At 37.8% G+C, this 27,237-nt stretch overlaps 1 protein-coding gene across 1 annotated transcript; it reads left to right on the top strand.

Moving 5' to 3' along the window:
* Positions 1-596: 596 nt before the first annotated feature.
* Positions 597-21,387, top strand: LOC142631777 (putative phospholipid-transporting ATPase 9). Its single transcript, XM_075806090.1, has 11 exons — positions 597-983; positions 12,278-13,623; positions 13,807-13,917; positions 14,340-14,616; positions 14,733-14,821; positions 14,928-15,036; positions 15,577-15,786; positions 16,163-16,288; positions 16,420-16,518; positions 20,375-20,566; positions 20,733-21,387. Exons 1-11 carry the CDS (start codon positions 597-599, stop codon positions 21,363-21,365), a joined length of 3,579 nt encoding a protein of 1,192 aa, XP_075662205.1. The 3' UTR covers positions 21,366-21,387.
* The last annotated feature ends 5,850 nt before the right edge of the window (positions 21,388-27,237 follow it).

Below are 27,237 nucleotides of genomic sequence, written 5' to 3' on the forward strand. Positions count from 1 at the left end.
TTTCTGCCGTGTAGATTCTTTGATTGACAAATAGAAGCAGACCCAGCATGTGAAAGCCAATTATAATGCGTTTTTTCTTAGTTGTTTCCACTTTCCGTGGGTTTTGGGTTCTCTTATTCCTCGTAGCTTTTGTTGACCAGACTGACGTTACCAAAATGGGAATAGTTTTAGAGTTCAAATTTCACTTTCCTTTGATTTTTCAAAGATAGTTATTTTAGTTTTTAGCTGGGGAAACCTGTATCTGTTTCCTTGTAGCTATAAATATCATAAGCTTGGATGGTAGTCAGGTCTATAATAAAAACTGAGATACACTTCAGCTCAAGAAAAAAACCCCTTCATATAACATTCTTTTTGGATTGGTTTATTACCTTATTTCTATTTAATTTTTTAAATTTTGTCATTGTTTTGAGCCTAATTTTGAGGGGGCAGAATTTGTTATTAGTAATTGGGAATCGAGTTTAGAAAGTTTGTTGGTGGATAAGCTTCCTTAGAAAGGTGAATTCCCAGAAATTATTTGCTCTATAGGTTCACAATTGTTCTATGGTGTGGGAATAGAAGTATTTAAAAAATTAGGGGTGGAGGTGATAGCTTAGAAAATGGCTGGTGGTATAACAAAGAAGCTGCATTTACGCAGATTCCGTCCCTTCAAACCTGGAAAAGAATCAATTCAACCTGAACATTCACTGATTGGAGGACCTGGCTTCTCAAGGGTAGTATATTGCAACAATAAAGAAAGTCAAGAGGCCCTAACTTATGGCAACAATTATGTCAGAAGTACAAAATATACACTTGCATCATTCTTCCCCAAATCATTGTTTGAGCAGTTCAGGCGGGCTGCCAACACATATTTCCTTATTATCGCAATTTTGACTTTCACGCCATTGTCTCCTTCTTCACCAGTAAGTGCTGTTCTTCCTCTTGCTCTGGTGGTCGTAGCTGCAATGGTCAAGGAGGCTATAGAAGATTGGAGGCGGAAAATGCAGGTTAGTTTGTAATTATACACATTGCTTTAATTCTGCTTTCTTGCTTTTAAGTTTAATGTTTTCCTTAACTTGCAGAATAAGTTATATATGGTAACTAGTCACAGTCCTGCGCGTCGCGCGTGATTTTTTTATAGATAAAATACTATTTTAGTCCCTAGACTTTATAAAAAGCTTTTAAAAAAATAGTTTTTTCATAATTTTCATAATTTTGTCTATAACATTTTTTCCATTATCATATATTTATTGGTTGATGCTTTGCATAACATAGACATTAAATAAGAGGTAAAACTATTCATTGTGTATGAAGATTATGATTATATATATATATATACACACACACACATAATTTCCCTAGTTAGAGTTTGATTAGTTTTAAGTTTAAATTTTATATTAATATATTTAATTGTTGATTATTGATTTAATTAAGTGAATGTAATAGTTGATTTTATTGCACTATAAAGTTTTCAATGCCCTCTGTATAGCCATCTCTATTTTATTTCTTATTCCTCTTGACCACCTTTTTATTTTCCAAATAACGGTTATTAATTGATGTTTGATTTCATTTTTTTTTCTTCCTTCAGTTATTCTTAATTACTTTGTATGTTCCCTTGCTAGTTGTAAATTTTATGGTTATCAATAAAAAATAGATATCATGGATGGCTTAAATAGTTATAGATATAGTTACGTTAGTGGTATGTCAAAGGTTTTTTTTTCCTTCTGAATTTTCAAGAAAATATGAAAGTCATTTCTTTAGTTTGGTCTCAATCAATTAAGATATCCATAATATATTAACGGAAGTAATAATGAGCCTTAATTATTTTTAATGTATGAAGTGGTTAGGTTAGTGGTATGTCAAAAGTTTTATAAAAATTAAAAATTAAAAATAATTCCAAGGAAATGTAAAAGGCATTTTTCAGAAAAAAGAAATTGTGACTTTTTGAATTATAGAAATATGATTGTTTTACTTACCTTATTTATAGATTTCATTATTAAGTTATAAACATCTAAATTAAAGTAAATGAATATATAAATGCAAAATTATATGTAAAGTTACAATCGCACAAGATAAATATGTATAGATAGTTTTTTTTTTTTATTCATGAATCATTATTTCATTGTTTACTTATAAATATCTAAATTAAAGTTTTTTTTTTTTTGAAAAAAAAAATCTAAATGAAAATAGATGAATATATAAAGGTAAAATTATATGACAAGTTAAAGCTACCCAGGATGAACGTTTAACCATCGGTAGATATGTGTTTTTTGAAGACTAAAACTATACCCAATTGCTTTAGCTAGATAACTATGCAAATAGTGTTGCGAATATGCAAATATTGTTGCAAATGGTTCCACATTGCTTTAGCTAGATAACTATATAACTATGCAAATATTGTTGCGAATGGTTCCACATTTGCAAATTATCAAGTTTGGTGGCCTTACAAAAAAAATATTTCGTTTTGAAAAAAAACTTTACATGAACTCCTCTTTTGTGACAACTTTTTTTTTTTTTTGCCGAAACAACTTAAGAATATTAAGTCCTAAGTTAACACATGTGGTAATTGTAAAACATGTCAGTGATATGAAAAGTAGAAATATTTAAATATTTAAAAAACATTTTTAGTAGATTGTAATATAAAACATTTTTTTCTCAATATTTTATGTAACTTTTCCCATAAGATCAATATTGTTAGAATCCTTTAAAGATGATACATAATATTTTCGAGAAGAAGAAGAAGAAGCAGAGACGCTACCAACACATAATATAAAATTATTAAGTTTGCGTGGTTTAAATTTGTGGCAAAAAAAATATTAATGTATCTATGATAAAAGTTTTAATTAAATGATATATAGTAATTCATATTTTGTTAGACTTGATTCAAAAAGTTCATTCTCAATAGCTTTTTAAGTCTACAAATTACTCAATCTATGGTCCTAGACACATTCAAAGGTGCTATCTAAATTATAAATTATATGACCCTTTATCACACAAATATTTTGATTCCCCCAATGTATGGTAAAGGAAGGCAGGTTTGTGTCTAGCTATTTTCTTGATTTATGCTGCATAATTTAATAGTATGGAGGATGTGATTGGATTTAAATGTTGAATAAAATAATATGAGAGGAAAAAAGAGTAAAAATAATATATATAGCAATAAACATCAAATTATCCAAGTCATTCTATATAATATAATTGTGGGGAGTAAAAGGACCCAAGTGGGCATATGGGCCTTTGGGCTGTAGCAAGGAGGGCCGACCTGCTCTTGAGCTAAGAATTTGTTAGTACTGTGAATCGGCCCATATGCCGAGGATCCGAGGACACATCCGAGGGTAAGTTTCTCTTCGGATAGACCTAGGAGAACTCGGAGCTTCACTATGAAGGTCAAGGCAATATTCCGGAAAGACTGTTGGTTAAAAGGGGGAAACCCTGAACCTTCGAGGTACACCGGTGTTAGAAAAATACCAAAAGCAAAGGCTACCACCTCCACATTAAAGACTCTGCACCTACCTCCCTGGCCGCATTAATGGGGAAGTGACCCCTGAACAGTAGAACTGAAACTTCTGGTCACTATTCAAAGGCACTAAGAAAAGAAATATCTAGGAGGGAGGAGGTTGGAGCAACACGTGAATAAAGTATCAGGAAAAGAAGTATTTAAGGGGGATGAACGCCAAAGAAAAGGGGGAGTCTGTAACTAAGAAAGAAATTAAGAATTGTAACTTTTAAGAAAGAAAGAGAAATAATACAGAAGTAGTCCTCGGCTTATGTCCGAGGAGGCCTATTTGCAATTATCATTTGTTATTTACAAGTGTTTGTAACTCTTAGCCTGTTAGCAAGTTCTCAGTACCTCTAACCTAGATTTCAAACCCACACTCTACAAATTTGATTGTTTAAGGCTCATTGGGCTTGAGCCCGTAGTTGTCTTTGGGGTCCAGGTGCAATTGTGCACTTACAATTGGCGCCATCTGTGGGAAATCTAGTCTAGAAAGAGTTGGGATACTATGACAGGCTTAAGTTCTCACCATGCAGAATCACAGGGATCACAACCGGAGGATCTTTTCGAGCGTCTTGAGCGTCGAAGGGATGGTGAGGGAAGTGTCCATACAGAATACCCTAGGGCTAGCCATACTCATGGCGGTGGTAGCACCGCCCACGAGGATGGTGCTAAAGCCATGCAAAAGGAGATCAATTGTTTGAAGAGGAAGTTACGCCGCGCCAGACGTAGGCCTTCAACGTCCTCATCTAATCCTTCCTCAGAGGAGGTTCGGGGAGGTAGTTATAGCTCAAGGTCATGCTCACCCCCCAGCGCAATGTCCCCTTGTGAGGAGGGTGACCAGCCAGCTCGCAGACGCAAAAAGCTTCCTTCTAGGGGCTTAGGGAACGATGCTATGAGTCGGGCGTTGCACCAACTCTCCAAATCCCCATTTTCACGGAGGATTGAGAAAGGGAGGCTTCCCAGGAGGTTTACCCAGCCCACCTTTACCATCTACAATGGCCGAACTGATCCAGTGGAGCACGTGAGTCACTTTAACCAAAGGATGGCGGTGCACTCTCATAACGAGACTCTGATGTGTAAAGTTTTCCCCTCTAACTTGGGACCTGTTGCTATGAGGTGGTTCAACGGCCTTAAATCGGGGTCTATAGGTTCGTTTGGGGAGCTCACTAGAGCATTCGCTTCGCGGTTCATTACGTGTAGCAGAGTACCTCGGCCATTGGACTCGCTGCTATCCATGACCATGAGGGAAGGGGAGACGTTGAAAGCATATTCCAACCGGTACTGGGAAATGTTTAATGAAATAGATGGTGACTTCGATGAGGTGGCGCTCAATACCTTTAAGGTAGGTCTTCCTACTGATCACGACTTGAGAAAGTCTTTGACCAAGAAGCCCGTCTGCAGCGTACGTCGCCTCATGGATCGTATTGACGAGTACAAAAGAGTGGAGGAAGAACAGAAGCAAGGAAAGGGTAAGGAGAAGGTTATCCCGCAGGAGAGAAGGGATTTCAGGTCGGACAGATACCACAACAACAAGCCGAGGAGAGATTATGTCGGTCAATCCGGCTCGGCATCAACTCAGGCTGTGAACACTGTGTTCCGAGAACCAGTACACCAATTACTGGAGAAAGTTTGTAAGGAGCCCTTCTTCAGGTGGCCTAGTAAGATGGCAGGAGACCCTGCGAAGAGGAATCATAACCTCTTTCGTCAGTACCACCAGGATGTGGGCCACACTACCGAGAACTATCGGACCCTTTGGAACCACTTAGAGCAGCTGGTCAGTGAAGGAAAACTAAAGCAGCACTTGTGTCAACCTGGTGGACAGGGCAGTCAATCTGGCTCGAACAATCAGGAGAATAATCCATCTCGGCCCGCATTGGGAACGATTAACGTTATCTTCGCTGCACCTGGCAGGACTAGCTCAGGTCCCACTAGGGTGATGGCGGTTTCCCATTCTCAGGCCAAGGAGCCAGGCTGCAGGCCGAAGAGGTTGAAGGTGACCTTACCGGTCTTGGGATTTTCGGAGGAAGATAAGGTTGGTACCATTCAACCCCATGACGATGCTCTTGTGGTCATTCTCAAGATAGGGAGTTATGATGTGAAGAGAGTGATGATTGATCAGGGCAGCGGTGCAGATATCATGTACCCTGATTTATTTAAGGGGCTAAGATTGAAGCTGGAAGATCTTACTCCTTATGACTCGCCACTCATAAGCTTCGAGGGAAGGGCCGTTGTGCCGAAGGGACAGGTTCGTTTGCCCGTTCAATCCGGCTCAGAAACGGTTGAGGTGGATTTCATTGTGGTCGACGCGTACTCCCCATATACAGCCATCCTCGCCAGGCCATGGCTGCACACTCTGGGAGTCGTCTCCTCTACCTTGCATGTTAAGGTTAAGTTCCCCTCTGGGGAATATGTTGAGGAAATCCTCGGCAGCCAATCGATGGCCAGGCAATGCATATCGGCCGCAGTGCTTCATCAGACAGAAGCCGAGTCATCAGCTTTGCCCATCCAAGAGTCATAGCAATTAACAGCTCCGGATGCACCTGGAGCGGAGACAGGAAAGGAGGCTATTTGTGAGGAATTAGAGAAGTTTTTGATAGCGGATGACCCAGAGAGGTTCTTCCAAGTTGGCATACGTTTGCCACACCAGGAGAAGATGGAGTTGTTGGAATTTCTGAAGGACAATATTGATGTTTTTGCGTGGGACCCTTATGAGGCTCCCGGCGTGGACCCGAGCTTCATTTGTCATCATTTAAACGTCAACCCTGCTATTGTTCCGAGAAGGCAGCCACCTCGGCGTTCTTCCAAAGAACATTCCGAGGCCGTGAAGCAAGAGGTGCTCAAACTCAAGAGGGCTGGGGCTATTAAAGAAGTTTTCTACCCCGAATGGTTGGCGCATACGGTTGTGGTTAAAAAGAAGAATGGAACGTGGAGAGTATGTGTGGACTTCACAGATTTGAACAAGGCCTGCCCCAAGGATTCGTTCTCAATGCCGCGTATTTATCAACTGGTGGATGCCACTATTGGACATCCTCAAATGAGTTTTTTGGACGCCTTTCAGGGTTACCATCAGATTCCCTTGGCGTTGGAGGATCAAGAGAAGACTGCTTTCATTACTCCAACGGGGAACTACCACTATAAGGTCATGCCATTTGGATTGAAAAATGCTGGGGCTACTTACCAAAGAATGATGACCAGAATGTTCAAACAGCAACTGGGGAAGACCATTGAAGTATATGTGGATGATATGGTGGTGAAGAGTAAAACAATACCTTCACACGTGAAAGATCTGGCCGACACCTTCTAGATGCTAAAAAAGTACAAGCTGCGCCTTAACACCTCAAAGTGCTCTTTTGGCGTGGGGTCTGAAAAGTTCTTGGGATATATGATTACTCATAGAGACATAGAGGTAAACCCAGCGCAGGTTAAGGCTATTCAGGATTTGCAACCGCCTCGGAACCCAAAAGAAATCCAGAAATTGACCGGAATGATTGCCGCATTGAACAGATTTATATCTCGGTCAGCTGACCGGTGTCGTCCTTTCTTCCAGTTGTTGAACAAGTGGAAAGGGTTTCAATGGACCGAGGACTGCGTGTTAGCTTTCCAACAGCTTAAGCAATATCTTTCTCAGCCACCCATTTTATCTTGCCCCGAGGCGGACGAGGTCTTGTTTGCTTGTCTGGCAGTGGCCGCCCACGCGATCAGCCTGGTCCTTATAAGGAATGAAACCGGGGTGCAAAGACCGGTCTACTATGTTAGTAAGTCTTTGAATGAGGCCGAGGTGCGCTACCTACTCTTGGAGAAAGCACTTCTGGCTATAGTTCATGCCACGCGGAAGCTTCCTCATTATTTCCAGTCCCACACGGTGGTGGTTCTTACCCAATTACCTCTCAAGGCGGTGTTACGCAGCGCCGATTACTCTGGCAGGGTGGTAAAGTGGGAAACCATTCTAGGAGCCTTTGACGTTAAATACAAGCCTCGCACCTCGGTGAAGGGCCAGGTCCTCGCTGACTTGGTGGCAGAGTTTACCGAACCATTGCTAGAAGAAACTTTGAAAGAAGCACACATGGATGGAAAATCAGTTGGTGTTATCACGGCTGCAGCCCTTCTGACTTAGAGAATGTATGTGGATGGGGCAGCTAATCAGAAAGGGTCTGGTGTCGGACTTGTCCTGATATCCCTTGACGGGATTGTCTTCGAAAAATCTTTGAGCTTGTCGTTCTCGGCTACTAATAATGAGGCCGAATATGAAGCAGTCTTAGTGGGCATGAAGATGGTACATACGATGGGTGGAAAGGAAGTCCAGGCGTTCTCAGACTCTCAGTTAGTGGTCGGCCAAGTCACGGGGACCATGGAGGCTAAAGACCCCAGAATGCAGGAATATTTGGCCCAGGTCAAGCGTCAGCAAGCCGAATCTGACTCCTTCGTCTTAGCTCACATTTCTAGGAGTGGAAATACCCATGCAGATTCTTTGGCTACATTGGCAACGTCTTCGGCTCAGGGTTTGCCCAGGATTATCCCCGTGGAGGATTTGCTAAAGCCAACTCTTACCATTGTCAACGCAGTTCGCATTCATCTGATAAGGCCTGGACCTAGTTGGATCGACCCAGTTATATCTTTTCTTAAGAATGACATCCTTCTTGAGGACAAATCTGAAGCAGATAAGATACGTTGAAAGGCGCCACGTTTCTGGTTGTCCGAGGACCAGAAATTGTATAAACGATCCTTCTCAGGACTGTACTTGTTGTGTGTGCACCCTGAATCAACGGAAGCACTTTTGGAAGAACTGCATGAAGGGATTTGTGGGAGCCACACCGGGGGAAGATCCTTAGCCCACAGAGCTCTGACTCAGGGTTATTGGTGGCCCAATATGCAGAGGGAGGCTCAGGATTATGCTCGAAGGTGTGATCAATGCCAGAGGTTCGCCCCTAATATTCATCAACCTGGAGGGGCTCTCAACCTTCTCTGCGTCCTTTTGCACAGTGGGGATTGGACATAGTGGGGCCATTTCCGAGGGCTGCAGGAAACAAAAGATGGCTTCTCGTGGGGACAGACTATTTCACTAAATGGGTTGAGGCCGAGCCCTTAGCAAATATCAGAGACGTTGATTCCAAGAAGTTTGTTTGGAAAAACATTGTCACTAGATTCGGAATACCACATACACTTATCTCAGACAATGGCGTTCAATTTGACAGCAAGGCTTTTAGGAAATATTGCGGTGATATGGGTATCATAAATAGATACTCCACCCCAACTTATCCTCAGGGAAATGGGCAAGCCGAGGCCGTTAACAAAGTCATAGTTAGTGGGCTCAAGAAAAGGTTGGACGATGCGAAAGGCAGGTGGGTGGAAGAACTCCCACATGTTCTGTGGACGTATCGGACCACACCGCGCAGGTCCACGGGAGAAACGCCATTCTCTATGACTTATGGAGCCGAGGCGTGATACCTCTGAAATCTGGTTTTCCCACCCTGAAGACAAGTACTTTTAGTCCGGAGAATAACGATGGCCTCCTGGAGAAAGGTCTTGATTTGCTTGAGGAACGACGCGAGGCCGCTATGGTCCAAATGGCTTATTATCAACAGAAGCTAAAACGGGGATATGATGCTCACGTGAAGCTAAGGCCACTCGCACCTAGGGATCTTGTACTAAGAAAAGTTGTGGGCACTTCTAAGAACCCAGCTTGGGGTAAGCTAGGACCAAACTGGGAAGGCCCCTATCGCATTGTTTCAGTAGCAGGCATAGGGTCATATCGGCTAGCTGACCTAGATGAAAGAATTGTACCACGCCCATGGAATGTAAATAACCTTCGAATGTATTATTATTAATAAAATGTGCTTTTGTAAGTTAGTAATTCAAAGTTATAAATACCTTAGGGGCTTAAAGTTACTATTCTTAAGAGTCAAACAGAAACTTGGTTAAGTGTAGTCCTCGGACCACAAACCTTGTGGAAATTGATATCTTGTCATTTGTTAAACGGAACCTTAGTTATGCCGGGTCCTCGGACCTCCTACTTTAGGGAAATTAACATTTGAAGTTACTATTCTTAAGAGTCAAATAGAAACTTGGTTAAGTGTAGTCATCGGACCACAAACCTTGTGGAAATTGATATCTTGTCATTTGTTAAAACGGAGACCTTAGTTGCGTCGGGTCCTCGGACCTCCTACTTTAGGGAAATTAACATTTGAAGTTACTATTCTTAAGAGTCAAACAGAAACTTGGTTAAGTGTAGTCCTCGGACCACAAACCTTGTGGAAATTGATATCTTGTCATTTGTTAAACAGAACCTTAGTTATGCTGGGTCCTCGGACCTCCTACTTTGGGGAAATTAACATTTGAAGTTACTATTCTTAAGAGTCAAACAGAAACTTGGTTAAGTGTAGTCCTCGGACCACAAACTTTTTGGAAATTGATATCTTGTCATTTGTTAAACAGAACCTTAGTTATGCTGGGTCCTCGGACCTCCTACTTTGGGAAAATTAACATTTGAAATTACTATTCTTAAGTGTCAAACAGAAACTTGGTTAAGTGTAGTCCTCGGACCACAAACCTTGTAGAAATTGATATCTTGTCATTTGTTAAACAGAACCTTAGTTATGTCGGGTCCTCGGACCTTCTACTTTGGGGAAATTAACATTTGAAGTTACTATTCTTAATATCTTGTCACTGTTCTTATAGCAATAAACATCAAATTATCCAAGTCATTCTATATAATATAATTGTGGAGAGTAAAAGGACCCAAGTGGGCATATGGGCCTTTGGGCTGTAGCAAGGAGGGTCGACCTGCTCTTGAGCTAAGAATTTGTTAGTACTGCGAATCGGCCCATACGCCGAGGATCCGAGGACACATCCGAGGGTAAGTTTCTCCTCGGATAGACCTAGGAGAACTCGGAGCTTCACTATGAAGGTCAAGGCAATATTCCGGAAAGACTGTTGGTTAAAAGGGGAAACCCTGAACCTTCGAGGTACACCGGTGTTAGAAAAATACCAAAAGCAAAGGCTGCCACCTCCACATTAAAGACTCTGCACCTACCTCCCTGGCCGCATTAATAGGGAAGTGACCCCTGAACAGTAGAACTGAAACTTCTGGTCACTATTCAAAGGCACTAAGAAAAGAAATATCTAGGAGGGAGGGGGTTGGAGCAACACGTGGATAAAGCATCAGGAAAAGAAGTATTTAAGGGGGATGAACGCCAAAGAAAAGGGGGAGTCTGTAACTAAGAAAGAAATTAAGAATTGTAACTTTTAAGAAAGAAAGAGAAATAATACAGAAGTAGTCCTCGGCTTATGTCCGAGAAGGCCTATTTGCAATTATCATTTGTTATTTACTAGTGTTTGTAACTCTTAGTCTGTTAGCAAGTTCTTAGTACCTCTAACCAAGATTTCAAACCCACACTCTACAAATTTGATTGTTTAAGGCTCATTGGGCCTGAGCCCGTAGTTGTTTTTGGGGTCCAGGTGCAATTGTGCACTTACAATAATAACATTATATTATTATATACTATATGTATAATGTAGTAGAATAATATTTAATCAAAGAGAATATAAAAGATAACAACTTAAAACAAAAAACTAAATTACATCAACCCAAAGTAGAATTTTAACTAACACAAAAATTCATCAACTTAAAGAATTGATGCAATAAAAAAAATAAAAATCAAACAAAAAATGAAAAACAAATTGAGAGAGAAGTAACATTTTTTGTGTGAGAAAATTATGCATAGAATGAAGAAAAAAAATGTCAAATTTATAGCAAGATATTGAGAATAAGAAAAGTTAAAATAAAGGAAGGTAAAAAAGTAGAGAAAGAATGATATTAATGTAGAAAGTAATGGGGAGATGAAGAGGTAAAAGGAAATGAGAGTTTTGGGAAATTAATAATAAAAATAATGGTTAAAAGATATTTTAATTTTTAAATGAGAAAATGTTTAAAATATATATATAAGAAAAATTGAAAAGAAAAAATGATGATATGGTTACTGATGTGGCTCAACGTGAGCGTAGCAACATTAAATGCTATGCTTCAGTTTTTAGTAATAAATATAGATGTACAAATGTCAAGGGAGCTTTGTAATCCTATCTAAAATTTGTTACTGAAACAATTTTATAACTTTAGAATATACTGAGTAAACAGGAAATATGATATTATCTACATAGTTAACTATAGCAAATAAAGGCATTGTTGGAATATGTTTTCTTTGCCCTTCCCCTATAGCATATTCTTCATAGAAAAGCTTCAACTTATTTGTCACTTTAGTAATGGTTCAGTTGTCATGATGGTTTAGTGGAAAATTGGAGCCAAAGGAGGTTCAATTAGCATGTCTGTGTTCAAATGCAGTGACTTGATCTGTCATAGAGAAATGCATTTAATTCCATTTTTAAAAATAAATTTACTACCAGCATCTTCAAGAGAAAAACTTTGGTTTTTTAGAGTTGGCCAATTTAAATATGTTAAGTACTTGGTTTAATTTTTGGATCCTCCAACTTTAAACAAGGTGGACTTTTAAAGTGAGTATAGCTCACTTCTTACTAGATATTATTCTCCCACCCTTGGCTTGATTCCTGTTTTTAAAGTAAGCTATCAGAAACAAATGGAGAGAGTGCAGTATAAATCTTCACACACACACACACATATCTTACTAGGTGTTAAAGAACTTTAAAACTTCATCTATACTAAAGGATATAAAGTTGATATTATACATACATATTTATGCATTCACCTTTTTTAATCCTATTACCCACAATGTTATTTTTAGTTATCTCTGAATCCTGGGTCCTTAATCTTGTCTGTATTATTATTATCAGGATATTGAGGTGAACAATAGAAAGGTAGAAGTGCATCGTGGTGAAGGTGTATTCGATAATGCTAAATGGATGAATTTGCAAGTTGGAGATATAGTGAGGGTGGAAAAGGATGAATTTTTTCCTGCTGATCTCATCCTGCTTTCTTCAAGTTATGAGGAAGCAATTTGCTACGTTGAGACCATGAACCTAGATGGAGAAACCAATTTAAAACTAAAACAAGCATTGGATGCAACTTCAAAGCTGCACAAAGACTCAGGCTTTCAAAATTTCAAGGCTGTAATAAAAAGTGAGGACCCAAATGCAAATTTGTACTCTTATATAGGCAGTTTGCAGCTTGAAGAACAGCAGTACCCACTTACACCTCAGCAGCTTCTGCTTAGGGAATCAAAACTAAGAAACACGGATTTTATTTATGGGGTGGTAATATTTACAGGTCATGACACAAAGGTTATGCAAAATTCAACAGCTCCTCCTTCCAAGAGAAGCAAAATTGAGAGAAGAATGGATAAGATTGTTTACTTCTTGTTTTTTATCCTTGTGTTGATATCTTTTATTGGATCAATTTTCTTTGGAATTTCAACTAGGGAGGACTTGGAAAATGGAACAATGAAAAGATGGTACCTTAGACCAGATGACACTACAATATTCTATGATCCAAGCAGAGCACCAGTTGCAGCAATTTTGAGCTTTCTGACTTTCCTCATGTTGTATAGTTATGTTATTCCCATTTCCTTGTATATTACACTAGAAATAGTTAAGCTTATTCAATGTACTTTCATAAATCAAGATCTGCACATGTATTATGAAGAAACCGACAAGCCAGCACGAACCCGTACCTCAAATTTGAATGAAGAACTGAGCCAAGTTGACACTATACTTTCTGATAAGACAGGAACTTTGACTTGCAACTCAATGGAATTTATTAAGTGTTCAATAGCAGGGACTGCCTATGGGCGTGGAGTGACAGAAGTTGAGAGAGCTCTGTCTAGGAGAGAAGGGTTGCCTTCAGCTAAAGAGGTGACGAATGGAGAGGGCCAGGTTGAGAATTCCACCACAGCAGCCATTAAAGGATTTAACTTTTTTGATGAAAGAATCACACATGGTAACTGGGTTAATGAGCCTCATGCAGACGTAATCCAGAAATTTCTACTGTTACTGGCCATTTGCCATACTGCAGTACCTGAAGTTGATGAAGAAACAGGAAGAATTTCTTATGAAGCTGAATCACCAGATGAGGCTGCTTTTGTGATTGCAGCCAGAGAACTGGGGTTCGAATTTTACGAGAGGACTCAATCAAGCATCTTACTGCATGAATTAGATCCCGTCTCTGGCTGGAAAGTTCAAAGGTTAGTGTCTTGCACTTAGGCCTCTTGCTTTTACATTTTCTGCTGTAAAAAATCCTGTACTTTGCTACAGAAAACATCGCAGTTCACTCATAGCATGGTGATATTTTTGAGCTCTTCTGCTCAAGGTAATAATGTAAGTTTTTTAGAGATATATGGCTGAAGTGATATATTTTCATTTTACAGATCTTATAAACTTTTGAATATCTTGGAGTTTAGTAGCTCAAGAAAGCGGATGTCGGTGATTGTAAGAAACATGGAGGGAAAGCTGCTAATTCTTTGTAAAGGTGCTGACAGGTTTGTAAAACGAAACATCACTTGAAAACTTGTTAGTTACTTCAGTAAGTAATATTTTCCCACAAACTCTGTGACAACATGTAGTTAATCCTGCAGTAGCCTGCAAGAGGTTGGTCGGCAAAGTGATTCTTGTATTTATGTTGGTCAGCGAATGTCTTTTGACCTTTTTGGCAATAGTATAGATGGTTTACTATAACCAACCCCACCCCCCCCCCCCCCCTCCCCCCTTTCAAAACAAAAAGAATTCTAATTCTGACATGCATTTCACGACATAAAAAAGGGAATGCAATCACATTTCAACTTCATGAGTCTATACATTTCTAACAATGTGCGTGGCTGATTTACTTTTTCACTTGTTTCCTTGTTAACAAATTTATTTGAACTTCAATTATTTAAATAATTTTTAATTTATTCTTGAGCAGTGTCATGTTTGAAAGACTTACAAAGAATGGAAGAGAGTTTGAGGAGCAGACTCAGGAGCATATTAATGACTATGCCAATGCTGGTTTGAGGACCTTGGTGCTCGCATATCGTGAACTTGATGAGGAAGAATATAATAAGTTTAATGAAGAATTTATTGAGGCCAAGAACTCTGTGAGTGCAGATCATGAGGAAATGATGGAGGAAGTGGCAGAAAAGATTGAGAAGGATTTGATTCTTCTTGGTGCTACTGCAGTTGAAGACAAACTTCAAAATGGGGTAAGTGGCTTAGTCAAATACTTATCAATATTTCTATGCTGAAAAAAATGAGTTTAAACGACATGTTCAAACAATTGTGAAATTAAATCTAATATTCATTTATTTGTGCTGGATAGGTTCCTGAATGTATTGACAAGCTTGCACAGGCAGGAATCAAAATATGGGTTTTGACTGGAGATAAAATGGAGACAGCAATCAATATTGGGTATGATTAGTGGTTGGCTCGAGGAATCATTAGATATTGACCACAATAAATAAAGATTTCTGACTTTTAATTAATTTTTATTTATCATTTATCTTTTATCTTTCAGCTTTGCCTGTTGTTTGCTTAGACAAGGAATGAAGCAAATAGTAATCAGCTCAGAGACACCAAAAATCAAAGCACTGGAGAAAGTAGGGGACAATTTTGCTATAGCAGTGGTAAACCCTAATTTTATATGGTGTTAAGCCTTTTTATTTATTTCTTTTATTTACTTTTTATTTTTGTTAATTAGAGGTAACTGCTTTCCATTTTCAACCACAAGAATAGCACAACCTACAGATTAGTTTAGAGGTTGAAGCGTAGTAAACTTTGCTTTTCTAGGTGTGGTGCGTGTTTCCAAGAAAACCTATTTCTTATAAGTAGTTCTTATTGTATAAAATCTCCAAAAACATAATTTTTTCTGATGTAATGCATGTACGGAAACTATAAATAGCTGGTACTTAAATGAAATTGATATAGAGTGTTTAGAAACAGCTACTGTGACACATGATATGCAATGCGTCACATGTAATGCTGAAAATAGAGTATTACACAACCAATGATAAATAAGAATTCTAACTAAATAGTTGAACTTTTTCTTTTTCCTTATAAGTCCTCATAGTTGACAGCCATAGTAAATTCATGTTCATTTGTAAGTGAACTTAATATCACGGTTTGACTTGTAATTTGTGAGCTTGATGAGATCTTTCTTATTTTAGGCATTTAAGGCAAATGTCCTCCAACAGATTCTGGAGGCAAAAGAATCACTTACCACATTAAGAAAAAGCTCAAAGGCATTGGCTTTGATCATTGATGGGAAGTCACTCAGTTGTGCTTTGGAGGATGATGTCAAGGGCCTGTTTTTAGAGCTTGCCCTTGGCTGTGCATCTGTTATTTGCTGTCGTTGTTCTCCCAAACAAAAAGCCCTTGTAAGATTTTCCTTCTTTATCTATGTTCTTTATATTTTCAGTTCAGGTGTGTGTGTGTGTATGTGTGTGAATCAACGTATTTTACTTCTTTTCAACTTTTTTAATGTTTAGCACAATCCTGAGTCATAATTTCATTCCCATAATATCCTTAGGGTAGTCATAGGCTGTCAAACGTGCTTAATTTTTTGATGTTCCCTATTTTAATTAATTGAAGTTGATAATGAATATATTTTTGTATCAATCCAGTCCAAAGGACTCTATTTCTTATTCTGCAAGTTAAAAATAAAAATATATATGCAAAACCATCCAAACTTTTTAGGTTTCTAACAATTCAAGAAACTTTTAGCCTGAAAATAGGTGATGCTTGATAATGCAGGTTACAAGACTGGTCAAAATTAGAACAGGTAGAACAACTCTAGCAATTGGTGATGGAGCAAATGATGTTGGAATGCTACAAGAAGCAGATATAGGAATTGGCATTAGTGGTGTTGAGGGAATGCAGGTATTTTTTGAAAGGATTGCTCAAAGATTATATTCTGCTTCTATTTGAAATTCCATCTGGAAATTTATTTCAGTTGGCGACTTTGTGTTTTCAGCTGTCCATTTTAACAAGTATCTGTTTCCAAATTACAGGCAGTTATGTCAAGTGACATTGCAATTGCTCAATTCCGATATTTGGAGCGCTTGCTTCTTGTGCATGGCCATTGGTGTTACAGAAGGATCTCAACAATGGTAACATATCATTTGGAAATGTCAAAGACCAATATGACTTTCACACCTTGTTTTAAATTAATAATATATATATATATATATATATATATATATATATATATATATATATATATAAATGGCTATCCATTATAAGTAATCAGTTGTGAATGTCTAGAATCCTAAAAATGGTCATTATGAATTGTTAATGGTGAACTCTAACACCAACATCAATCCAAACAAGTTTATATAGATGTTTATAAACTTTGAATCTAAATAGGCCCGTAAATTTGAATTTTCACTCGTTATATATATAAAAAATTTATCCTGTTTCTTACTCTATTGCTCCTAAAAATTACTGTTTTTTCTTTTCTTTTCTTTTTTATTTTCTTTCTATACCACAAAGAGCCACAACAAAGATTGTTAATTAATGTTACACAAAAGTAGATTCCACAAACAAACACACACTCAAACACAAGAATGGGCAAACAAAAAAAGAAGTTTTCTATACCATAGATAGCCATACAAAGATTGTTAATTTAATGTCACTCACACAAAAGTCATATTTCACACACATACGCACAAAAGAATGTGTAACCATGGGGAAAAATGTTAAGCATGGATATATTGAAAAGCATGTGAATTCCTACCTCCTTTGTCACTTGCTTTTCTCTTTCTTTTTCTTTTGTGTTCCTAATTTTTTTTTTTGTGGCACAAAAGCATAATAATTAATCAATGTGCCTTGAGGCAATATTTGATAGAGACAAACTTGGGAGCTTGACTATCGATGTTTTGAAGCAAATAATCAATATATATATAAAAGCAGAGACCTCATGCGGAAGAGCATGAGGTCCTGCCATGTGGCGCTCTATTTGAGCTCTATTAGACCAATTATTGCATTTAACATTCCCAAATCACCTTCACTTGAAAAATAAATTCCAACATCCTTTTAGAAATTGAAAAGATGCACATTACTCATTGTTTAGCAAAATCAAATTCACCTCTTTCTCTTTCTTAACTCTTCAGTTCCCCTTTAAATTTGAAGCACACTAATATATTTCTTTTTAAATCAATATATATATATATATATATATATATATATATTATTTGTAGCCCTCAAAGCTTGCTGGACACTGAGGAAAATAAATCAATGTAATAATTCTTTGGACAATAACCCAAATCCCATTAGATACCTCTACCCTTTCTAGCTCCATTGATGCCAATTTGCTTAAACCATTATATCTTCTTCTTGGAGCTATCCTTTAGATCCCAAATTGAATCGTAAGGTCATTCTTCCTCTAAAAGGTGGGTATATAATCTCTAAAACAACCATTTCTCTGTCAGTCTTTTAAAATTTTACTTTATTACTTTGATATCTTTAATTTTACTTTGTAATTTTGGTTTGGATGCAATTTCCTTTTATTTATATGTACGCAAATTGTTTGATAAAATAGCTGAGTGTTTTGCTATAGGCAATAGCTTTAATGCAGGAGTAGCAAACTATTTTTTATGTGCTCATATTGTAAATTGTAGCAATACGCAATAAATATGGTCTGTGCTAGAAGTAACGTTGTAAATTGCTTCAAATAAACACTATTTTGGTTTTGATTTCTTTTCTATAGTTTTTATGGTTTGCTTAACTTGACAATTTTGTCACTACACCAAAACAAAATAAAAAAACAAGACAAGAGAATTCTGTAGCTATGAAATTTATCTTAAGTGATGCCCATTTTGCAACATTTTGATTGTGTATGTGTGAGTGATATTAGAATAATTCAAAACATTTAAGAATATATATATATATATATATATATATATATATATATATATATTAATTACAAGTCAATTCTTTCCATTTTTATTTTTATTAGTGTGGACATTATTTATTCCAACATTACTATAATCATGAATTTTTTAGAAAGATATATAACAAAATCTACCAATTTAAATGTTCAAATTTAAATGAACACTAAGGATAAGCACTTTGCAAAGTGAGACCAAGCTTTGCAATGTTAAATTTTAATATATTTCCGTTAAGATCAACCCATCTTAAATTTTTTTATTCAGTTTTTCTCTCCCTTAACTCTTCAGTTCTTTTAGAAAATAAATAAATAAATAAAAACTATTTCACTTCCCCTTTCAATTTAAACACACACTAATGTACCTATTTCTTTTATCAATTGATGGATCTTCCTTCTATTAATGGATCAACAATTCCACTACGAGTTCATGGACAAAAACTCCTTTCTCAGTGTCTATAAATAAATCAATAAATATTCTGACTCTCACTCTTTGTTTATTTCTTTCATTTAAAAAAAAATTATTTGAGGTACCGAGTTTGTGGTTTGCAATGTTTGAGAGAAGATTGACTTGAGGAGATCGAAGCTTCAACTTTACCTATTTTGGTTGGAGACTAAAGTCACTAAACCCAAGAAGAAAAAGCCACCGGCCCCTAATTTATCATACCCTTATTTAGTATCTAAGAGGTATGAAATACTAAAACTCTACATTAGTAGCTAAGAGGTAATGGGTTTTTGATAATCAAACTAGATGGTAGTTTGTTTCTTTTCATTTGAACTATTCTTGGTCAAGATTTTCTTGAGCCACACCATTTTTATAATTTATAATTTGGCTTTTGGTGAGTGATTTAAATATGTTACATGAGGATGTGATTAAGAAAATTAGTTGAATTGGGTACTATTTAGACCCTAAGGCAAAGATAAGTTGAGTATATAATCCGGTTTTGTTAGGCAGGTAGAAAGATCAATGAGGAAGAAGCTTAATCAACAAATCAAGGTCCTCCATGCCACATGTAGTTGGAGCACATACCCATGTATCTATATGGATTGGATCACATTCAAAACGCCAATGGAGCCAAAACTTTTGTGGGATTTGAAGTGCTAAGAGCCCGGGAATAATTATATATTTTATTTTGAATCTATAGTGTTTGATAAAATGCTTGAAGAAAATTTATAATTTTTATTTGATTGTATGATGTAGACCTATATAATTGACAATGAAACAAATTAACTTAACTACGGGTTGGAAAGTTGTTATTATTTTTAGGTGAATAATTGTCTTTTACCTATTGAGAGGTTAAGTATTAGTTGGAAGCAAAGTTTTAAAATAATCAACACAATCTACACATATTCTATGTCCTACTAAATAACAAAAACTCAATTGTTAAAAATAGGAACAAAGAAAGAAACAATGAGAACCGCAAAGGTACAAATTAAGAACTAAGTGGGCAAAAAAATTATGTGGTGTCTCCATTATTTGAAGGTTAGCTTATAATCTATATTAACTCAAAATGGTATTAAAAAAATTGTTAAATATATTATATTTATACACCTTTGTTAAAAATTTGTTAAATATGCTGAATCATGTCTAGCTCAATTATCATTGAAGTTGCTTGCTTTATTTATTTATTGGTCAAGTATCATGTATGGATGTCCACGAGAGCCTTAACAATATCAGTGTGTGTTTGTTGCTTTGCCTAGACATAAATCACTATGCAACCTTAGCACTACTATAATTAAAATATTATTGAAGATGCTTCATAAGATCAATGCCTTAGTTAGACATTTCGTATGACAAGGGATAGGTTCAAGGAGTTTGATACGCAATTATGCATAATGTATCCTTGCAATTAATTGGTTTATGATCAACTGATGGTAGGCAACAAAATATGCCTACATACTCTGAAGTTTCTACTATAATTGTAGGTGATTTTAGCAATGAAAATATCTATTATTTATGCTATAATATATGTACAAAAATTTCTAAAACCATTTTACATAAAAGTTTACAGCATTATCCGCGCAACGCGCGGGCAACCTTCTAGTTATATATAATGACACAATCCTTTGTTGTTTGACAGATATGCTACTTCTTTTACAAGAACATTGCCCTTGGCTTCACTGTCTTCTTCTTTGAGGCGTATGCATCTTTCTCAGGCCAAACTACCTACAACGATTGGTATACGTTATTCTATAATATCATCTTCACGTCAATTCCTGTGGCAGCCCTAGGAATTCTTGAGCAGGATGTCTCTGCAGAGCTTTGTATAAAGGTAAATCCTGTGTTGGGATGCTTTTTATTTTGTCAATTCAAATTTATAAAAATTTTACTCATTCCTTTTACCAAGCCACATTAATGGAAGTTTCAAAAAAAATTTAAGCATTCGAATCCTAATAGTAAATAGCATTGGGCTAACTTCTCATTTGTAATCTTCACAGTTCCCTCTGTTGTACCAAGAAGGTGTACAAAACGTCCTATTCAGCTGGTTTCAATTCCTTGGCTGGGCGTTCAATGGGGTATTGAACGCGATTTTGATCTTCTTCTTTTGCACCCGTGCAATGGAGCATCCTGCCTTCCGTAAAGGTGGTGAAGTTGCAGATTGGGAAATCCTTGGAACCGTCATGTTCACCTGCATTGTATGGGTAGTGAATTGTCAAATTGCACTATCCACCAACTATTTCACTTTAAAAAATCATCGCTACATTTGGGGTAGCGTTATATTGTGGTACATATTTCTCTTGGCATATGGAGCAATGAACCCCAACATATCAACAACAGCCTATAAGGTCTTCATTGAAGCCTGTGCACCAGCCCCTTCTTATTGGCTTCTCACACTGTTTGTGGTAACCACTTCTCTAATCCCATATTTCACATACAGATGCATCCAACTGTGGTTTTTCCCCATGTATCATCAGATGATACAGTGGATAAGTAAAGATGGGCAATCAGATGAGCCTGAATACTGTCAAATGGTAAGACAGAGATCATTAAGGCCTACAACAGTGGGATATACAGCCCATTTGGAGGCAACATCCAAACGCTTTCAAGAGATGCATGAACTCCATTTATAGTAGTAGTTTTATGAAGGTTCTTAGCGGAAATAGTGTAGTTTTGTTTCAAAGACAATTTTGTTTTAAACAATACAGAATAATTATTTGATTCAAAATGAAAATTCTTTTCCATGTGTAAGAATAATGGTCTCTTTGCATCTTAATGTACTTTCACTATCAGGCAGTTTATGTTAAAATCTTAGTCAGGCTTTTTACCAAAGTTGTTACATATTGACTTGTTCTTTCTCTCTACCTCCTCCCAATCAGGCCAATCCTTTGATATTGAAGTAAATGCATCGACCTCCATTCTTTGAGTTGTAACTTGTAAGTATTAAGGTAATATGTTATTTAATAAAAGCAAATGGGGCTATAGGTTTTTGTCAAGACCTAGAGGTAAATGTTCGTCAATATAGATAAGACCATTGTCGCATTTTTAATCATTTTCATTGATTGGTATCGGAACCATAAGATTCTTTCTTGAGATTTCCACGCCCATAGATGACCTTATAGGCATGAACCATTTTTCCAAAATTGTTTAGAGGGAAGTGTTCATATCTCAACTGAATCCATCCGTAGAAACCCATCCCATTTCAATAGACCCTTGGCTGTTTTTAACTCGTTCAGTCTCTATATGAACTTCAGCTTATTTTAGGCTATATATCTTGATAATGGTTTCCCAAATTTTACTAAGCAGTTCTAGACGCAAGATACAAACAATCCAAAGCAGAATACTCACTATTCATCCAATCCAAGGACATAACTTAACAGTTGTTCTCATTATGTTATAATCTTAATAGGAAACAATTTGAAGCAAATTAAGGAGCTCAAGAAATTCTTGGGAGAACAGTTCAAAGATAAATACTTTGGGAATCTAAAATATTTCTTGGGCATAGAGGTTGCTCGATTAAAGGAGGCAGTATCCTTCTCACAATTAAAAGATCACATGTATAAATGAAATGGTTGGTTCTCTAAGTCTTAAATTTTTGCAATAATTCAATAATGGTTGGTATTTCATTAAAACTTTAAAGTATTCAAAAGGCACAGACTTAAAGGATATAGTTTCTTTTCAAGCAAATCCATTCAAGTTTCCAATGGAGTAGAATTTTTCTCTCACTGAATATCATGAATAAACTATTCCAGATCTTTCATCGTACTGTCAAGTAGTTGGAAGACTAATCTACTTAACAATTACTAGGCCAGACTTGTTAAAATGTTAAATTTTTTACTTTCACATGGAGGGTTATGTTATGTCCGCAAGGCAGCTGTTGAAGCAGTTGGAGTTGCTGTGTTACACGCTGGAGTGGATGTGCCTCTGTTTCAAATCTGCCTTATCTTTTATTTGAATTTGTTTTAGGAAAAGATAATAAGAGCAATCTGAATTGTTATCAGATTGGAGTATTAGGGAGCTTGGTTAGGAATCGTGCTTATCCTTATCTAGATGTTGAGTTGTTTAGGGATGTTGGAGTTGTTTATTGTTATCTTGGTTTGTAAAGCTATTCATATAGCTTCACGTTATATCAATAAAATTAATCAAAATATTGTTCAGCAAATTGCTCTTGGAGGTCTGGTTTTTCCTCGAATTAAAACCATAGTTATTCTCATGATCAGGTCTGTTACAACAAAGAATCACCATAGCTCCTCGTGGTAGACATGGTGGAAGCTGTGGTCAGGGTGGTCATAACAACTTGGTATCAGAGCAGGTCATGGATGAATCACGCATTGATCGTTTGGAGGCAGAGATAGGCTCCATAGTAGCGGGGAAAGACATGAAGTTCCGCGAGTTACAGGAAACATTGATGAAGGCGATAACGTCCATGAATGAATCACGGATTAGACCAAATATTGGGCAGCCAGAGTCTGGAACGAGGGGAGGGTTCACACGATGGTGGTGGATCTCGTCGATTCAATTATAGAGGCTCTCATAGTTCCACTGAGTCTCATGGCGCGGTAATTCCAAAAGTTACCAAACTTGATTTTCCTCGCTTCAATGGCAGTGAAGATCCGACGAGTTGGGTCTGTCGAGTGGAGCAATTCTTTGAATTTCAAAAAATTGCCGAGGAAGAGAAGGTTCAACTAGCGACATATCATCTAGAAGGCGAGGCACAATTGTGGTACCAGATACTTAAGGAAGAAGAGAAGGAAGTTACATGGCTCACACTCAAGGAAGGGCTGAATTTGAGATATGGGCCAACGGAATTTGATGATTTTTTTAGAGATCTTACAAGGCTCAAACAGATTGGTTCGGTGTGAGAGTATCAAAGCCAATTTGAGAAACTCCTCAGTCGAGTGGGGAAGTTGGATCAGTCTCAACAGGTTGCTTGTTTCATTGGTGGTCTGAAGGAGGGTGTGAGGATAGATGTTCAAGCCATGAAGCCAACAACTTTGTCTGCAGTAGTAGGTTTGGCTCGACTCTATGAGGCTAAATATCAGAAGCGATCCAATTCCAATTTTGAGCCGAAGAGGGCTATATCAACTAGCCCAACAATCACCGGTCGCCCACCTCCATCTACTCCCGCCATTCGAAGGTTATCACCAACTGAGATGAAGGAACGTCGAGATAAGGGACTTTGCTTCAATTGTGAGGAGAAGTTTGCTCCTAGACACTGGTGTAAGAAGCTTTTTTTGATTGAAGGTTGCTGGCCAGAGGAGGAAAGCGGTGACGGAATTGAAGATGTTGAAGAGAAGGAATCCAGCGAAGATTTGGAGATTTCCTTGCATGCCATGGGTGGTTCCCCTGCCCCTCAAACCATGCAAGTCCATGGGGTCATCAACCAACACTCACTAGTTGTGCTGATTGACTCAGGGAGCACCCACAACTTTATTGAAGAGAGGTTAGCGGAGAAGTTGGGATTAACATGTAACACGGAAGAATAATTTAATGTAAAGGTTGCATGTGGTGGATGGATCTCTTGCAAGGGAAGGTGTATTGGAGTGCAAGTTCGGATACAAGGGGTCACTCTTGATATAGATTTTTATCTTTTACCATTAGAAGGATATGAAGTGGTTTTGGGAGCACAATGGCTTAGAACGTTGGGAATGATTGAGTGGGATTTCTCTAAACTACTCATGAGATTCCAATATGGTGGGAAAAGAATCTCTTTGCAGGGAATGTCTAACCCACACAAGCAGATTGATGGGAATAAGGTGGAAAAAATTCTTAAGGGGAGCAAGCATGGTGCTTTCATACAATTTCACGCCATTGCTATGGGGGAGAAGGAAAAAAGTCCCAACATCCTTACGGATCAAAATCTCATTAATCTCATCAATTCTTTCCAGGATCTTTTAGGGAGCCCAAGGGATTCCCACCATCACGGGCTCATGACCACTGTATCCCATTGATACCCGAAAGCGGACCGGTTAGTGTAAGGCCATATTGGTATCCTCATTTTCAAAAGGCGGAGATAGAACGGCAAGTGGAAGAGATGCTCAAGTCTGGTATTGTGAGGCCAAGTAACAGTCCTTATTCATCACCAGTCTTGCTTGTCAAAAAAAATGATGGTTCATGGAGAATGTGTGTCAATTACCGAGCACTCAATTGAATTACAGTGAAGGACAAATTCCCAATTCCGGTTATTGATGAACTCCTAGATGAGTTGCACACTGCAAGGTACTTTTCTAAATTGGATTTACGTTCGGGTTATCATCAAATAAGGATCCATCCTCCTGACATTTCAAAAACTGCCTTCCGCACTCATCATGGGCATTATGAGTTTCTTGTGATGCCATTTGGACTAACAAATGCGCCATCCACCTTCCAATTTTTGATGAACGACATTTTTAAAAGGTACCTTCGAAAATTTGTATTGATGTTTTTTGATGACATTTTGATATATAGCAGTTCTTGGGAAGATCACTTGCAACATGTCAAGATAGTTTTAGACATCTTGCAAAACCATAATCTGTTCTTGAAAAGGGAAAAATGCCAATTTTGGCAAACACAAATCAAGTATCTGTGACATTTGATAGATGTGGAGGGGGTATCTGTGGATCCCCAAAAGGTGGCTGCCATGATGGAGTGGCCGAAACCTTAGACTCCAAAAGCCCTTCGAGGATTTTGGGGCTTACAGGCAACTATCGAAAATTCATTCGTGATTATGGGAAGATTGCATCGCCACTAACCAACATGGTAAAAAAGGATTCTTTCACATGGACTTCCGCATCTGAAAGGGCCTTCCAAGATCTTAAAGAGGCAATGACTCAAGCGCCGGTGTTGGCTCTTCCTAATTTTGCAAACATATTTGTGGTGGAATGTGATGCTTCAGGGAGCGGTGTTGGCAGAGTTTTAATGCAAGAGAGGCGACCCATCGCTTTTTTCAGTCAAGCATTGCAGGGAAGGAACTTATTACTATCAACGTATGAAAAAGAAATGCTAGCCTTGGTGTTGGCTGTTCAGAAGTGGCGGCCATACCTCCTTGGTCGAACCTTTATAGTGAGAACCGATCACCGAAGTCTTAAATTCCTATGGGAGCAGCGAATCACAATGTATGCTCAACAAAAATGGCTGTCCAAGTTGATGGGGTATGATTTCCAAGTCGAATACCGAAAGGGAACAGAGAATCAAGTGGCAGACGCACTCTCAAGAAGGGAAGAAAATGCAGAGTTTGCTGCAATCTCCACCTAAGTCCCTAGATGGCTTGATACCATTAAGGAGGAGGTGCAAACTAACCCAAAACTACAGCACATTGTCAAGCTTGTTCAAGAAGAGGAGGCGGTTGGTCCATGGGAATTCAAGGAGGGAGTATTATTTTTCAAGAATCGGATTTATCTCAACTCGGATTCTCTGTTACTTCCAGTTATAATCCAAGAGTTTCATTCAAGTACTCATGAAAGCCTACACAAAACATTGCAGAGGATCCGATTAGCCTTTTATTGGGTGGGAATGAAGAAAAAAAAACAAGGCTATATTCGCCATTGTGATGTGTGCCAGAGACATAAGTCTGAATGTACCAGCCCAGCCGGCCTTCTCCAACCTTTGCCTATTCCAACTAAGGTGTGGTCTGATATATCGATGGATTTTGTGGATGGTTTGCCCATTTCTATGGGTAAATCAACTATTTTTGTGGTTGTGAATCGGCTTTCCAAGTACGCACATTTTATTCCCATTTCTCATACTTACACAGCTCAGAGTGTAGCCAAAGAATTCTTTGATCATGTTTTTCGATTGCATGGGCTGCCTGAATCAATAGTTTGTGATCGTGACCCTACATTTACGAGTAAGTTTTGGGAGGAGTTATTTCGCCTTAATGGAACTAGCTTCAATTTCAGTTCTGCTTATCATCCACAAATGGATGGACAAACGGAGGTAGTGAATCGCACGTTGGAGATGTACTTGCGGTGTTTCTCAAGCCCTCGGCCCAAGGAGTGGGTTAAATGGATTTCCTGGGCTGAATATTGCTACAACACAAGCATTCACACGGCCACCAAAAAGACCCCATTTGAAATTGTGTATGGCAGGCCCCCACCAAATTTACTGTCATATGTTGCAGGAACAGCTAGAACTGAAGCAATGGAGAAGGAATTGATAGCTCGAGATGAAGTTTTGAAGGAGCTTCGTGAGAATATTTTGCTGGCACATCAAGGATGAAGTTTTATGCAGATAAGAAGCGCAGGGAAAGATCGTTTGAAGTAGGTGAGTGGGTGTACTTGAGGTTACAGCCTATGAAGCACGGGTGCGTTTCGGGATTCAGGTGTGAGTGCGGGACTCGGCAATTTTTGAAAAAGTAGGATGCGGGTGCGGCGATTAAAAAATTATTAAAAATATTTTTATTTATATTTTTAATATATTGCTAAACATATTTTTTTCACATTATATAGACATATACCAAATTTAAGAGTAATAGTAAATAATAACTAGAATACAGAGAATGGGAGAGAGCCTAGCTGAAGAGTGAAG

This window comes from Castanea sativa, chromosome 4 (assembly GCF_040712315.1).
Source record: "Castanea sativa cultivar Marrone di Chiusa Pesio chromosome 4, ASM4071231v1".
In the NCBI taxonomy this organism is placed as follows: Eukaryota; Viridiplantae; Streptophyta; class Magnoliopsida; order Fagales; family Fagaceae; genus Castanea; species Castanea sativa.

Excerpts from the sequence above, each read along its gene's own strand:
- LOC142631777 (XM_075806090.1), top strand. The coding sequence starts at position 597 with ATGGCTGGTGGTATAACAAAGAAGCTGCATTTACGCAGATTCCGTCCC. Across the intron at positions 15,037-15,576 it reads ACAATTTTGCTATAGCAGTG|GCATTTAAGGCAAATGTCCT; the intron begins GTAAACCCTAAT and ends TTCTTATTTTAG. Across the intron at positions 15,787-16,162 it reads CTCCCAAACAAAAAGCCCTT|GTTACAAGACTGGTCAAAAT; the intron begins GTAAGATTTTCC and ends TTGATAATGCAG.